Here is a 15,410-nt window from a genome sequence, read left to right on the forward strand (position 1 = left end):
GACTTGGTACCGTGACTTGTTTAAGCACTGAACTACAAATAAAATCATCTAGTGCTTATGTTTTTGATTATTATTCACCTGGCCAGTAGCCCGCGCAGCTGGAGGAGGGAGGGGCTATATGTCATTCTCGTACCTCGAGTCTTCGTCCCTTCTGCGCTGACCGCTAGTCAAAGGGAACGAAGACCCTGGGTACGAGGATGGGCTATATGTTTATTATGCGAAGGAATTTCGCGTTACAAATTATCTGTATTTAGAAGGGATGTTTAAGTTGTGACTGGAAAAAATTCCGAGCAGAAGCCTAATTTTGCGAGCACTGCAAAATTTTGATGAACCATTCATGACCCCTTGAGAGGAATTCCGCGATTTTGGGCAAGCAAGGAAATTTCTTAGTTTTATCACTCTTGCAAGACCCTTGAACCGTAAAAGAACCCAAATAAGAATAAAATCACCACAACACACAATTATTCCTTTTACATCAATATTTCATTTTTTAATTATAACTCGTTAGCTAATATAACTACATGCTGATCAAATTCGATCAAAATGAATTTTGTGGCGTTTTAGACCAAGCACTTGTGCATGTTGTGCTTCATCGTAACCGCATTTGTTTCCAATCTGAAAAACGAAAACATAAAATTAAGGGGGTAATGTAGACATTTCAACTAAACTGAAAAGAGACAGACTAAATCCCGAGTTAGGATTTCGAGTTGGATTTTCGAGTTGGATTTTCGGGTTGGATTTCGAGTTGGATTTTCGAGTTAGATTTTCGAGTTAGGATTTCGCGTTGGATTTTCGAGTTAGGATTTCGAGTTGGATTTTCGAGTTGGATTTTCGCGAGTTAGGATTTTCGAGTCAGGATTTTTATGACAGGCAGACAGACAGACAGGGACCACTGACGGACTGACTGATAGACTAAAAATATTCAAATTTAAACAACGTACGAGTCTGTGTGGTATTGCGATGCTATGCACCACGACACTTTCCATCGGTGAAGAATATGTCATCAATGGCAATATCTCCTTGATAGCTGTCTCCTCGAATGCCAACAAATTTGATCTGCAAAGAAACAAAGAACGCTTAAATTCAGGCCCGTAACCAGGATTTTGCATGGGGGTGCGTCTGAGCGCCTCTGGCGCGAAATCGTGAGCGCCGCAGGCGCGATATGGTAGGGGTGTCTGGGGGCATCCTGCCCCAGGAAATTTTGAAAACATAGGTTATCTGAGACAGTATTTCGTACGTTTTGAAGACCGTTTGTTAGAAAAAAAAGCAGGTAAAAGTGAAGATAACAACGACTAATTCTAGTTCATTTTTAAACTCAAATCATATTTTTCGAAACAGAACCTAGAAAACGTAATTTACAATTTATTTAGCTAACAATGACGGCAGTACATAGTAGGAAGACAGGAAAAAGATAGGTTTTTACATTTCATTGTCAAATGGTAATTACATAAATCAACCAGAGTCGGTTTGTTGATCTTTTAGCACTGTAGCAAGCTCCGACATTCTTAGGTGCTTCCGAGCCCAACAAATACCCAGTATCCTCTCTTTTTGGTACGCCTGGGGGATCTTCGAACGGTTCGATTATGAAGGACATTAGGTAGAATGTATCGCTGAAATTAACCTAAAATCACACAATTTGGTCCAAAATATACCACACGAATCTACAATTGGTGGACCTTCAACCCAAAGGACAATATTGAATGTAAATAGTCGAAGTACAGAAATACCATTCCCTTTATTTATTTATTTTAATATTTTTTTTTCACAATGTGCGGACTTCCAAGGCTCGTGGGGGGGGGGGGGGGATGCGGACGCACCCATCGCACCCCCCTTCCTACGGGCCTGATATTATTAAACTGAAATGCCTCTTCGTTATTTTACTATAAGAGCAACCTGCTTATTAAACGAAAGGAACTAAAACGTTTTGAAATGCAATCAGTCCGGCTTTCAATTAATTTTCTCTAATAACTACCGCTCGCAAAATATTAGCTTTTCCTTTTTTTATCGGCATACACAGGCAAAGTATAGGGTGAAAATAATTACGTATACAAGAGTGAAGAAATTATAACAATAAAATAACCGTGTAAATGGCAATAAATGGTAGGAAATAAAATAGGGAAAAACTAGAGCCTTAGACAAGAGTGAAATAGAATTAAAAAGTGAAGTAGAATACCAATAAAATGGTAGGAATAAAAAACTGCTGTCATATAAAGGGGTAAAATAGGGTTATAAGAGGGTCGTAGATAGGAATAAAACAGGGTGAAAATAGTGTCGTATATAGGAATAAAATACGGTTAAAATAGTGTCGTAGATAGGAATAAAATAGGGTACAAATAGTGTCGTAGATAGGAATAAAATACGGTTAAAATAGTGTCGTAGATAGGAATAAAATAGGGTTAAAATGTTGTCGTAGATAGGAATAAAATAGGGTTAAAACAGTGTCGTAGATAAAAAAAACAGGGTTAAAATGTCGTAATAAATAGGAAAAAACAGGGTTAAAATAGTGTCGCAGATAGGAATAAAATAGGGTTAAAATGTTGTCGTAGATAGGGAAAAATATCTATTTCATTGACTGAATTTGGTGCTCATCGCTAATGAAACCAATAACATACCGTATATGGGGAATTTCCATTAGAAGGAAGGTTTGCCCGCGCCAAAAGCCACTGATTTCCCTGCTCCTGTTTCCTCTCCCAGATCTGTGTATCTATACCATCAGATGAGTATAACACTCTCAGCGTACCAATGTGATCACCGTACATGTGATAATAGAACTGTAAACACCGCTCCCCAGATGGTAGGAAGGGCTTGCTTTGTAGAATTGCTACATCACCGGGCTGGCGGGGCTTTGAGGTTTCAATGTACATGAAAAATCCTGCCAAAAATGGCAATGGACAAATTATGCTACATTCAGCGCTGATATTATTTAAGTAAGTATTATTTAAGAAGTCGAAATTGCTGACAGAAAAACAAAAGGTAAAGATGCGTGAAAAGTATCTTTGTAATCAGTATTAAGGAACTTTGCGAGTCATCTAGTTGACTTCTGGTAAAAAAAAGGTAAAGTCTGTGTCCGAGCCATGAGGCTCATACAGCCGAAGCTTATCCCGGTTTCCGTAGCATTAAGCGACTAGGAGTATTGCTACTCCCCCCTGGATGGGATGCTAGTCCATGATCGCAGGGTTACCCCCCAGCAGTAAATTCGCCGGTACTCATTTGTACACCTGGGTGGAGAGAGGCACTGTGAGAGTAAAGTGTCTTGCCCAAGAACACAACGCAGCGCCCCGGCCAGGCCTCGAACCCGGGCCCTTTGACTTCTGGTTTGAAGTTTATTCACCGAAAATTTTGAAATTGCTCTCTTTTTTTAAAAGTAATATGATTTTAAACTACATTTTTAACGGCTAAAACGACTTACGGCTAACGGTTAACCCTATTGGGACCTTTAATACTGAACGAAATTTTACACATTATCTGCTACCAGACAACTTTTCATATGGGGTTTATACTGGTTATGAGTAAGCATCCTTTGCATGAACTCACCAAAGCGAAGAGTTGTGTGATCGGTCTCGGGTCCAGTTCTCCCACTTGGAGTCTTTCCCATTCGAATCGTCCAATCAAAATCGTCGCCATCAACATTGGTAAATCCACATGTACCGTTTTCAAATGTACAGTCATCAGGACCTGCCAGAGAGAAAGAGAAGAATATATGACTTGACACATCAGCTTACTTTAGATGACAAGCTTTTAGTTTATGTTCTTGCGGCAGTGAGTACTTACTGTATTCACAGCCACAGCCACAGTTGCCATCGGCACTTACAAATGCATGTATTAAAGCTTAAAGGGACCGTGTCACGAGGAGTCTTCTTAGTTTTGTTTTTGTGTAAAATTATGGTAGAAGTATGAGGGTGCACTCACTGATAAAAAAAAATATCCTTCGAACAACAAAAGAAAATTTAAGGCACAAATTCATTCTCCAAGATGTGAGTAAACCGTGATCAATAGTTTTAAAGAAATTTTCTTCCAAGTATACTGTTAAAAATATTATTTACAAGGCTAAAAAGTTATAAAATTTAAAAAGAAACCGAACGTTTTCGACTTGTTTAAACTTGAAAACGTTGGTCCTATCTTTTTTTACTCTTTTGGCCACTTCTTTCCTACCAGCCAGCCTTTCCTACCACTCTTTAACAATTCTCATGACTAATACAATACAGGCCACTTTAAGTGAGGGCTCTCTCTGGTGGGTAGGGGGGTCCTTGTTCCCTTGTTCCCTTCCAATATTGCGCTTATGTTCTCATGTTCCCACACATTTTCGAAATATTTTCGTAGTTGTTATTTTGGAATTTTGTTCCCTTGCATTCCCAAAAAATTGGCAAATGGCAGGCGCCTTTGCTCCCTTCGATATTTTGCCAATGTTCCCTTGTTCCCCAATACCCCTGGGAGGCCCTCATTAGTGAATTTCCAATGCATATCAACACCTTCACTGGCGTTTCAAGTAGCATTAAATCTGGTGACACTGCCCGTCTTCTTTTTTGCAAGAACGTTGAGGCCGAGAAAGATTTAAGAATATAAAAAGAACGTGCTATAGCTGAAGATTTAGCTTCATCCCCTACTAAAAAATCGTTATTGCGGAAATAAGAGAATGTATTGCCTATAAAAATAATAACATAATTTCAGAATAGTTCTTTTTCATTTTTTAGAAGCTTTTTGATGGAGTCTAATAAAGCAGCCGAGGGTACCCTGTGACTGCATTCTATCCATCCCATCCATAGCATCCCATCCAGGGGGAAGAAGCAATACTCCTAGCCGCTTAATGCTACGGAAACCAGTATGGGCGCCATGGTTCGAGGCATCCCTCTAATAAGCAGCTGCATTTTTCACTTCCATCACAAAAGTGCTTAAATGGAGCCATTTTTCAATCTGAATTCGCCAATTTGCCATCCACTCCGCTCCTTGCTGACTTTTTCCCAGTCGTCTTTTGGGCAATTTTTGCACAAGAGATTCGACTGGGGACGAGTCGGCCGCTTCTTGTACATCTAAGGGGTTCTCATAGCAGAGCTAAATGTTTTCCTCCACTTACCAGTAGGGGGTGGCTGGGGAGAGGGAATCACTGCAGGTCTTGTGGTTTTCCCTTTCAGAAAGAAAAAAGAAAACAAAAAAAAAAAAAAGAAAACAAAGAATGTCAGTTTTTGAGTACTGTTCTAAAACTTTGTAGAAAGTCTCAATTGATTTGAACTTTCAAAAGGTCTGGAAGTTAACAGTTAGTAAAAATTATTTCTACTACTGTAGTCGATTTATGTTCCAAAAACCGGGATTCAACGTCGGTTTTAGCTCCTAAGAATGTAAGTGACTTGTTAATCGCTTACAGCACTAGACATCAAATGTTGTGTGCGCAGAAAAGGATCGGCTCCCAAGTCTTCCAATCCAAAAATTGAAAAAAAAAATGTTCGAAATTCTTTTTAGCAAAATATTTAAAAACAAATAATTGGAATTGTCACACAATAAAGTTCCGTACGCCACATACGTAGAATCACCAGAATTGACTTGTGAAGCCTCTCTATGATATGCAGGTCTTCGCTTTCTTCGCAATTTTTTGCGAAGAAAGATTTTATAATAGCCTTATTCAACCACAATTTGATTATTGCAACGAGTGTGGGGAAGCTGTAACAAGGGCCTGCTGAAAAACTGCAAAGGCTTTAAACCGCGCAGCTCGTACCCTAATGTCTGCGAGCTATGATAGTAATTCATTAGATGATTTGTTCCGGACACTGGGGTGGCGAAGACTCTATTATCAAAGATTGGAACAGAAGTCTATCCTAATGTATAAACATTACATGGTATGACTCCTGATTATCTGAGATCAAGATTCGTGCATGTATCGTGACGATGTTAATGCTTATCGTTTAAGGAATACGAAAACAAATTAGTTCTTCCACAACCTCGAACTGATTATCTCAAGAAAAGTTTTTCGTACAGCGGAGCTCAGTTGTGGAACACTTACCTGTAGACCTAAGACAAGCATCTTCACTGGCCGATTTCAAATCTAAATTAAGTCGGCACAGTTTAAAGTAATATCTAAATTTTAAGTAAATTTTAGACACGGCTTCCATGAAAAGAGACTTTTCTTTTGTTATTTTGAATTTGTTGTTTTAAATTTTTGTAGTTAGTTAGATAGGTAGATAGTCCAGTAACTTAATTGACTGATGGAAAAACCGTTTATAAATAAATTTTTTTTTTTTTTTTTTTTTTTTTTTTTTTTTTTTTTTAAAAAATTTTTTTTTTTTTTTTTTTTTTTTTTTTTTTATTTGTGAAAAAAAAATAATTAAAAAAAATTTTTTTTTTTTTTTTTTTTTTTTTTTTTTTTTTTTTTTTTTTTTTTTTTTTTTTATTTTTTTTTTCCGCGAAATTTTCAATTTCACATCTTCGCTTCAATCTCTCATCACATGAAAAATCACCGCCTCATCCTGCAGGGAATAATGGGACAAAACGTCTAGGCAGCGCATGACAGCCAAGACAATTGCATACCTTCTTGGCTAAGAATAACAACGTATTGCAGAACTTTGCGTTAATTTACCACCTTCTAGTTTCATTTTACCACTAACCATTGCAGCCATATAAAAGGTCTGCCTGCTTGACGTCCGAAGGACTGAGGCCAATCCGCTGACCAAGCTGAATAACGGACGAATCGACGGCTACTATGGTGGTTGAGCCATTGATGCCAAACGCAGTAGATGAGTAGTGCATGACGGATAGGTAGTCATAAGGAACCCCCAGGGAGTCCACCTGAGTTCTGTTGTACTTTCGAAAGTTGTGCTTCTTTTCTGTAAAGAAAAATAGGTTAAAAGAAACTGTCAAATCTCCCTTCTGATTATTGGCTGATTGTTACGGCCTAGCCAGATTACATGCCAGGGAGTGATGTCATACCTGTAGACCGGAACATATATCCAGGGGGGACCCTTCTGCATACTAACGAAAAGATTCTGCATCTCTTTTCTTACCTTTTCACTTGATAAACCCCTTAATAATAATATATATATATCGATATTTTAACAGGGTGACCCCCAGTCGCAGGACTGATCACGGGGGCCCGTGTAAAAAAAACAAAGAAAAGAGATGAAAATCACCAAACCAAAGAGAACCACAAGAAAAAAAAAAAAAAAAAAAAAAAAAAGAAAAGAAAGAAGACGTAAAAAAAAAGAGCAAAACAAGAAGCGAGAAGCGGAAGCCTGGGAAGCAATGTCGCGGAAGACAAAAAAATGGATGCACCATGAAATAAAAAGACTTTTACCTAAATGAGAGTTTCCTTAACCTTTCGTTTACTCCATCTCGTGAAATAATATATCCTTTTATATATTTACAGCTCAAAAAAGGCAACCCTTTCGAGTCGAGCCTTCCCGCATATAGAGTCCACTACAGGGTGTACCCCTCCCGAAAAGTACGCTAGCAAAATAAATGGCTTTTTCCAGAAAACAGATTTAAGGGCATCAAGGCCTAAGCGGCACTACTCTACCTAAGCTTCCGTTAGGTCCACCCCACCTCCCCCCCTTCCCCCCCCCCCCCACTCCGCCTTCCCCTCCAATTTTGAACAGTACCTAAGTTGGAAGGAAAGATGGTGAATGCTCGTAGAGAAAAACTCATGTTGATGGCACTTTAGGGACACTAGCTGACTCATTAAAGGTAACTCTTACTTTCTGGTATATTCTCCCATATAATAGTCACGTGTTCATCTCTGTCAGGACGGCTCTGTTCATGCCAGAATCCCATAGCGTGCCCTGCAGTGATCAGTATCAATACAAAATAAACAAACAAATTTGTGAAGGTGAACAGTAGTCACCGAAAATTTAGGTTTCAAAAACAGATCGGCTTTAAAACCGTTTCATTTTATAAATATATTTTATGTCGACTTCTATAGCAACATTTCCTACCTTGAAATCAGTCCTCTTGCTCAACGAGGTTGCTCTTGCTCTTACATCTTTTTTATAATAATATGTTGCTACTCTTCACCTATGAGGTCTTTTATCACATTCACGAGTAAGAGTTCAACTTTATCAACTGCCCAGAATCCCAGGACCCAGTCACGCGGAGCGTCGAGGGACGTGACCCCACACCGTCCCGAGGCCACCCGAGGAGTCCGGGAGGCCCCCAGCAGGCGGAGGCAAACAATGACGACCAACTTTATAATATGTTGCTACTCTTCACCTATGAGGTCTTTTATCACATTCACGAGTAAGAGTTCAAAAAATCCTTGTGATTATCATAATGCACGTTTAACAAACTAAAATAAATCTTATGAAATAAATCCTATTAGGGATTTCCTGCCTCATTTAAACAGTCGATTAGTTTTCACCGAAATTCCTTTTTTCGGGACAGCACAGGAGATTAAACGTCGCAAGTTGCTAGACTCAAGTGCAAAATACAAACCAAAAAATTAATGACGTAATCTCTTAAACATACATTTTCTTTTATAATATGTTGCTACTCTTCACCTATGAGGTCTCTTACCACATTCACGAGTATGAGTTCAAAAAATCCTCGTGATTATCATAATCCACGTTTAAGAAACTGAAATAAATCTTATGAAATAGATCCTATTTGGGATTTCCTGCCTCATTTAAACAGTCGATTAGTTTTCACCGAAATTCCTTTTTCGGGAAAGCACAGGAGATTAAACGTCGCAAGTTGCTAGACTCAAGTGCAAAATACAAACCAAAATGACGTAATCTCTTAAACATACATTTTCTTTTATAATATGTTGCTACTCTTCACCTATGAGGTCTTTTATCACATTCACGAGTAAGAGTTCAAAAAATCCTTGTGATTATCATAATCCACGTTTAAGAAACTGAAATAAATCTTATGAAATAAACCCTATTTGGGATTTCCTGTCTCATTTAAATAGTCGATTAGTTTTCACCGAAATACTTTTTCGAGACAGCACAGGAGATTTAACGTCGCAAGTCGCTAGACTCAAGTGCAAACTACAAACCAATTTCGTGGACAACAGTTCCTTGATACCAGCATCCACTGGCCAGTGAAATCTGCTGCATTCCTCCTTGACGGCCAACATATGACCAGCACCTGGGAAAGAGGAATCATGGAAACGAAGTTATAAAAGAAAGTGCGACAGTGTCTCACACCGAAAATCCGGACTGTATTGTAGTATGATTAATCTTTATTTTATTCTTGCAATAAAAGGAACACATTTTAATAGTCAGTAAGCTAGAAAGCCGTGCCACTATTTGGCAGTACCATCTGTGTATACGGAAAAATCAAGGCACTTAATTTTTGGGGTCTAGCAGTTTACAATTTGAAAGCATTGTAGCTATAGTATGTGTACTAGTATATGCTACACAATGTAGATCACTTATGGCCTCCTTCAATCCTTACTCTACCCCTCGCGCAGAATTTCAACCTTCAGTTACATCCCCCCCTCCACCTCTCAGCCCCTAATTCCTGTTACCCTAACGTGGTTATGTCAGCTCTGTTAGTTTAAAAAGAAGCATGTGTGTTACCCTCCTCCTTTGAAAAACTCGATATAGTCTTTCTCGGTTGTTCGTCTCACAAACTTCAAGCAAGAACTTTGTTCCCATTCCACCATTGCACTGAGGATAACACTTTTAGCTGTGGGATTCTCATCTGAAACAACAATAACAGCACAAGTCAGTTGCCAGCAATGTGTTACCAGAGCATAGCAAGCAAAAATTAAAAACAACAGCAAAGACAAAAAGAAAAACCTCTATGGTTGAAGTTTAATCATACAGTATTCGGTTTTTAAGATCCAGACTTCGTTTGCTTGCTTGCTTTGCTCTGGCTACAACAGGATTTAAAAATTTGCTTTGAGGGTTGATTGGATAATGTCTTTTGTGCAGTGATTGGCAAGAAAGATTTCTTTAGTCAGTTTAGCTCTGACGACACTTAATTAAAAACTATTCTATATAAGAGAACAAAAGGTGTCGTATAAACCGTTTCCAGGCGACGCCACCACCCCCCCCAAACCAACAGCCCAAAGCGAAAGAGGGAAGAGGGGGGAGGGGAGGGAGCGCAGAAACTAAATTGATCCACCGTTTCAAGCACATCTTAAAGACATCATGAAAATTCTTGATTTTATTATTTCGATAACCACGAAGAAAACGCAGCATTTCAAAGACAACTTCAGTATTACAAACTAGAGCTCAGATTGGCGAATCGCTTCATTGAGGCCAACATCTAGCTTTACCCAAAAAATAAACGAGCTATTGATAGAGAAATTAACGAAAATAAGGAAAATCATCAAAATAAGGCTTAATTTATCCACTACTATTAGCCTACAATCAAATCCGCACAAATTAATTTCGAAAAAAAGTGCTGAATAGCATCCAAGGCAAGTTAGTACTTTGAGATACAAAAGAAAAAGAAGAAAAGAAAGGTAGAGGAATATAAGTGAAAGATTTTAAACACTGGTGATAGAAGCGAGAAAACTATACATTATCTGTTAATCAAATCATAGATCGACAGCGACTGGCTAGGGCATCAGCTTACCTAGTTCACGTGATATGTTGTATGGAACCACGAGTTTGTCCCACAGTAAATTCTGGTCTTTCGTTATTCCTCTGGCGCCTAACACTGGAGCGGTTGGATCTCCAAACAACTCAAGGGCCAGTTCTTGATTAAGCGACAGCTTGATGTCACCTTCATGAAGTGTTTCCTCTTCATTTCCTTGAAAAAAAAAAAACGAATTTTTATAATTTTGATGAATAGCTAGAGAAGTAGCTATAATTGTGTACCTTAGCATTGGTTGATAACATCACCATCGATCATTTCAGTTACCTAAAAGGAAACTAACTGAGACTTCTAGCCTACAAAAAAGGGACGTGGAAGTCGCTTCGTAGTTAAATTAAGTCTTTCAGTGAAAAAAGTTAGAGTTTATCATGTTGGATGGCACAGCCTTTGAATGAATATATATATTAGCATTTCACAGAGGCACGCCCAAATCTGTTGAGTGTTTTTTTTCGCACCGCTTCGATGCAATTGGAGTACGCGTATAACAAATTAAGGTTTTTGGAAAGAGCAAGCTTGTGAAAAAATATCCATCTAGAAGCAAACCGAACAACATGCAAACTAGAGAAAAGCCGTACCGATCTTGGCTGGTTTTGGTGTGGTTCATATACCACAGTCAAACTGGAATTTGGATTATTCGTTTTTGAGGAAGGAGGAGAATATTCTAGTGCCCAGTGCAACAAGCCGAACACATCAAACAAAAACGCACCCTTTCATGACTCTTGGCTGGAATCAAACCCTATTGGCCACAGTGGTAGGAAGTAATCGCTTATCTTATTGGGACCTCCCCGTTCCACATAGCCCGGGAATATATAGAGAAAAATCAGTTGTACAAAATGGCTTCCCTATACTGCTCTTCTTAAAGGGTCTTCTTATAACGAAGTAAATGAATCAGAGTCTTACCTTCCTCTGGGAACTGAAAGGTGGAACGAGGAATCATAAAAAGCGCGAAAATAAAGAACGCGAAGTAAGCCATTTCACTGGCGTCCAAAGTGTGAAAAATCACAGTTTTGCAACCAACCCATATACAAAACCTGCGCAAATATTCACATAGCCCGTCAATATCTTTTTTGTTCTTTTTTTCTTTAGAAAGCTGAGGCCAAACACAGAGAACAATGAAGTCGTGTCAGTTTCCCGTAATTTTTCTAAAGATTGCGTTGTGATTTTTAGGTGAAGCAAACAGTCGAGGTATTCAACGAAAATAGAAATTAAAATATTTACAAGAGTTAAAAAATCTGGTTGAAAATAATCAAAAGCTGGACTAAATTAAGTCATTACAAGGATCGTACCCTGATGATCACTTAATTTAAGTTCGGTTTTTTTCTTTTAAAGTTTCTAATCACTTTTTTAGCCTTGTAAATATTTATTTTAATATAAAGCGAATATATTGGAAAATATGGAAAGATTTTCGAGTAACTCGAATTGAAACAAATGATTTACCATAGTGCGAATATTATCTGAATATTTCGTGACAGTGAACAGCGTTTTCACGATAACAAATTCTATGTTAAGCGAATTCGATTGATCCTTTCAAAGATTTAACAATTCTTCAATGCTGTGAACAAAGAATATACTTTCACACGAATAGAACAACAATACACAAATACGATTTGTTCAGATGGCCGGGTGTAAAATCCAATTTCAATATGAGATTCATTCCCTTTAAAATGCATTGTTTCACCTAGCTTTAACATAATTTTAAGCTCTACTGAAATGCGTAATGTTATTGACTCTAATTTTAAAATTGCACTTTCGAGCATTCCACGATTCGATGTTACTGAAATTATCGACACAATGAAACATTCGTTGGTGATTTATGCAGTCACTGATAGTGTATTTAAATAAAGTGCGATCATACTCATTCTCCCATGAACATTGCCAAGAGGCACGCACGAATTCAACAAAGACGGAAACCCCTGATTTTGTTTGTCAGGGTCTGTTTATATAGAGGAGAGTTGTCCCTGGGAGGAAGGTTACCCTCTCCCCCGGGCCACCTTTTGCCGAGCTCTTATACGAGAAAGTTGTCCCTGTTGACCGAGTCAAAACTTGGCCCTCTCGGTTCAAATGACTGGCGAGATTTATTTTGAACTATCTATTATGGCGGCCTTTTCTAAAATCAGGAACGCTGAAACATCGACGAAGACCATTTTTGGACAAAATTACCGCCGACTTCGATTTCAAATTATCTGCAATGTTGTTTTGGCCGATTGCAGCATTTGCGCATGTTCCGTATGTGTCAATTTGTCCCTTGTAGGCGAGGAAAAAGTAACCAAACTGTTTATATAGAAAAAGGTTGGGGTCACCCTACCTTCAAAGCGAGTGACCCTCAACCCAGGGTCACCCTGCTCCCCGAGCCAACTTTGCAATTTCTCATATAAACAGTTCGCAGCTATTTATAAAGAAACGTATAAAAAACTCTCTCGCCCGGGGTGGCTCGGTATGGAGGGTAACCCTCCTACCAAGGACAACTCTTCTCCATATAAACAGGCCCTGACAAACAAAATCAGGGATTTCTTTGATCTACTGGAATGTAAAAATACACAAGGCTCGACACATAAGAGACGTATAATGAGGCAGCTCTCCGAAGTAGGGTGAAAAACAGCGCAATGTTTACCTGAGTTAAGGCTTTAAATTAACTGCCTTAGAATGTTGCAATTATTTTGAAAATCGACCATTTTATTAAATATTTATTCTACTATTTAAGTGCCAAGTTTAAAAAAATTCTATTGAGCGCTTTTTATTTTGCGATCATTTTAGTAACAGAAGTCCCTTTTTCGATAAAAGAGCGAAGTAACATTTCGTACTATTTCATATTCAAGCCGATGTTTCAAGAAATTAAATGAAAGGATTTCTCTGAGATTTTCTCCCAAGGTTATTAGATAGTACAAGATTCACTTAAAGCCAAAATGTTACTTGATCGGGCCTTGTGAACGTTTTCTCAATAATGTTTTAAGACTGCTTTGTTTTTTTTGTATTTTAGCATCTGAAAACTTCATCAGCAATTTTCTCGAAACGCTCTCTAAGAAATTCTTCAAATTGCGCAGACCGTGAGAAAACTATGTCAAATCCAAGTTCTAGCAGCCTTTTCTCAAAATAATCCCTCTATTACAAGAAACTCGGTCTCAAGTCAAATGGATGGTGACGTCATTATGTTGCTATGGTTACTCCGATTTCGACGAAACTTATCATTTTCGAAACTTTTATCTTTCTTTAGTACAGCTGTGCTGATCGTTTTTCAGTTGCCTTGTTTACGGTGGCATACAAGTTGCTCAAAGTTGAAAGGTATCGCCATTAAAAAATCCGATCGAGTCACCTATGGGTCAAATTTTCCAGTGTTATTGGGGAATTGTTGTTTCAAGAATAGGACTTCTGTAATCAAATTTGCTTCGCCGGAGGCTATGCAAATATAAGTTGTGTAAGCAAACAGCAGTTTGGACACTTTAGGTGAATTGCTTTTGCGTTCGAGTAAATAACCGCGCGTGTAGTTGTCGCTGTTTAAACTAGGGTTGTATTCAAGAAAAAAAATAAAGAAAAGTTAAAAAAGTATAAAGAGAAGTTAATTTCGATTTTCTTTTTGTCCATTACCAAGAACAATTCGAATTTAGGCAGCTTTCTAAGTTGAATATACATTCGACAGATGTATCTTTTTGTTTTAGTGTTTGTTCGTGAATGAGTTTTGTTAGTTTACGATTTCAAATAAGCCGACTCTATTCAATCTTGTTTTTAGTTTAACCCTTTGACTCCCAAATTTTCCCCCCAAAACGCGTTCTTTTAGCCGCTAAACTGAAATTTTGGTGTTATGGTCTTGAATTTACCTCAACTTTGCTAAAGAAGCACTTTTTTACACTTCGGCAACATTTTGATAAAGATTCTGTGTAAAAATGAGCAATATTTCACTTTGGTGCATGCGCATAAGCCAAAATTTGGACTTGTTGTATAAATGAGCGTTGTTATTGCTGTAAAATTGATTTCCGCCGAGACGAAGAAATCGAAGTTTTCGTTTCCTGATTCCAGTTGTAGCAGATCCATCGGTACTTTGGAACCCGTGACAAGTTCCTCTCCCGCAGCAAGCGAGGTTGCTTTGAGCTATCTTCCCCAGTCGAGTAGAAGCACATTCAGTTTTTAGCCAAAAGGGCATCTCACCCCGTTGTCACAATATAGGGTCACTTAAAGTTTTTAACGGTCGTTTTATTAACGATAAATTTACCACTGACGAAGGGCTAAGCCCGAAACGTTTGGTTTGTAATGAACTATTTGGCACTTTCAATATACGTTTATTCTCAATCGTCACTTAACTGAAAGTTTATCTAAGAAATACATCAATCGCCCAGAATAGCAAAACACATCCATGATCTAATGACAAAGGTGCCCACAAAAGGCACAAAATTAAGAAACTGTCGAGAATTTAGAATGAATAAAATGTAGATCTCATAAAACAAACAGAAGTATATACCACAAAGAGAGATTAAGACTCAGTTAAAGTTCATGTGGCAATTTTTGCAAACATATCACCCATCTATTTGCGAAACATCTATGATCAAGCGACACAGCTGTTGTGCAGAAAGACTAAGCAAAAAGTGTATTGATAACTATTTTCCAAAAAGCTCAGGGTTATGTCGTTCGTCGTATTCTGTTTCCAGAATGAGACATACACAAGGGTAGCAAAGGGTTTATGCGTGGCACGTGAAAAGGGCAAAATAAAAAAAATAGACCGCGACGGGTGAAAATAACTAAAAACGTGAATTTGGTTAATTTGTGCGTGAAATGGGATCACAACCCCCTCTTTGCTACCCTCTTACTCTATGCTCTGTTTGCAATACGTTCAATACAATCTTAAATATACGGAGGCTTTTTTAATTCGACTGCCTAGTTTCGTGATATTC

At 38.2% G+C, this 15,410-nt stretch overlaps 2 protein-coding genes across 2 annotated transcripts in view; one reads left to right on the forward strand and one right to left on the reverse strand.

Annotated features, from left to right (window-relative positions):
- LOC144657544 (signal peptidase complex subunit 1-like) overlaps positions 1-15,410 on the forward strand; it is a 79,722-nt gene that overhangs the window by 29,942 nt on the left and 34,370 nt on the right. The window lies entirely within an intron of this gene.
- Positions 462-11,520, reverse strand: LOC144657489 (meprin A subunit beta-like). The gene is made up of 11 exons (XM_078517833.1): positions 11,431-11,520; positions 10,510-10,686; positions 9,504-9,627; positions 8,978-9,069; positions 7,680-7,763; positions 6,594-6,812; positions 5,072-5,122; positions 3,535-3,675; positions 2,613-2,872; positions 942-1,056; positions 462-615 (listed from the first exon to the last, which is right to left on the reverse strand). Exons 1-10 carry the CDS (start codon positions 11,501-11,503, stop codon positions 964-966), a joined length of 1,314 nt encoding a protein of 437 aa, XP_078373959.1. The 5' UTR covers positions 11,504-11,520; the 3' UTR covers positions 462-615; positions 942-963.

This window comes from Oculina patagonica, chromosome 6, assembly GCF_052425735.1.
Source record: "Oculina patagonica isolate OP01 chromosome 6, crgOcupat, whole genome shotgun sequence".
Classification (NCBI taxonomy): Eukaryota; Metazoa; Cnidaria; class Anthozoa; order Scleractinia; family Oculinidae; genus Oculina; species Oculina patagonica.

Coding starts and splice junctions, on each gene's coding strand:
- LOC144657489 (XM_078517833.1), bottom strand. CDS start 11,503: ATGGCTTACTTCGCGTTCTTTATTTTCGCGCTTTTTATGATTCCTCGT. Junction 7,764..8,977: donor AACTGTTGTCCACGAAATTG/GTTTGTAGTTTG, acceptor TGATCACTGCAG/GGCACGCTATGGGATTCTGG. Junction 6,813..7,679: donor ATGGGAGAATATACCAGAAA/GTAAGAGTTACC, acceptor TTTTCTTTACAG/AAAAGAAGCACAACTTTCGA.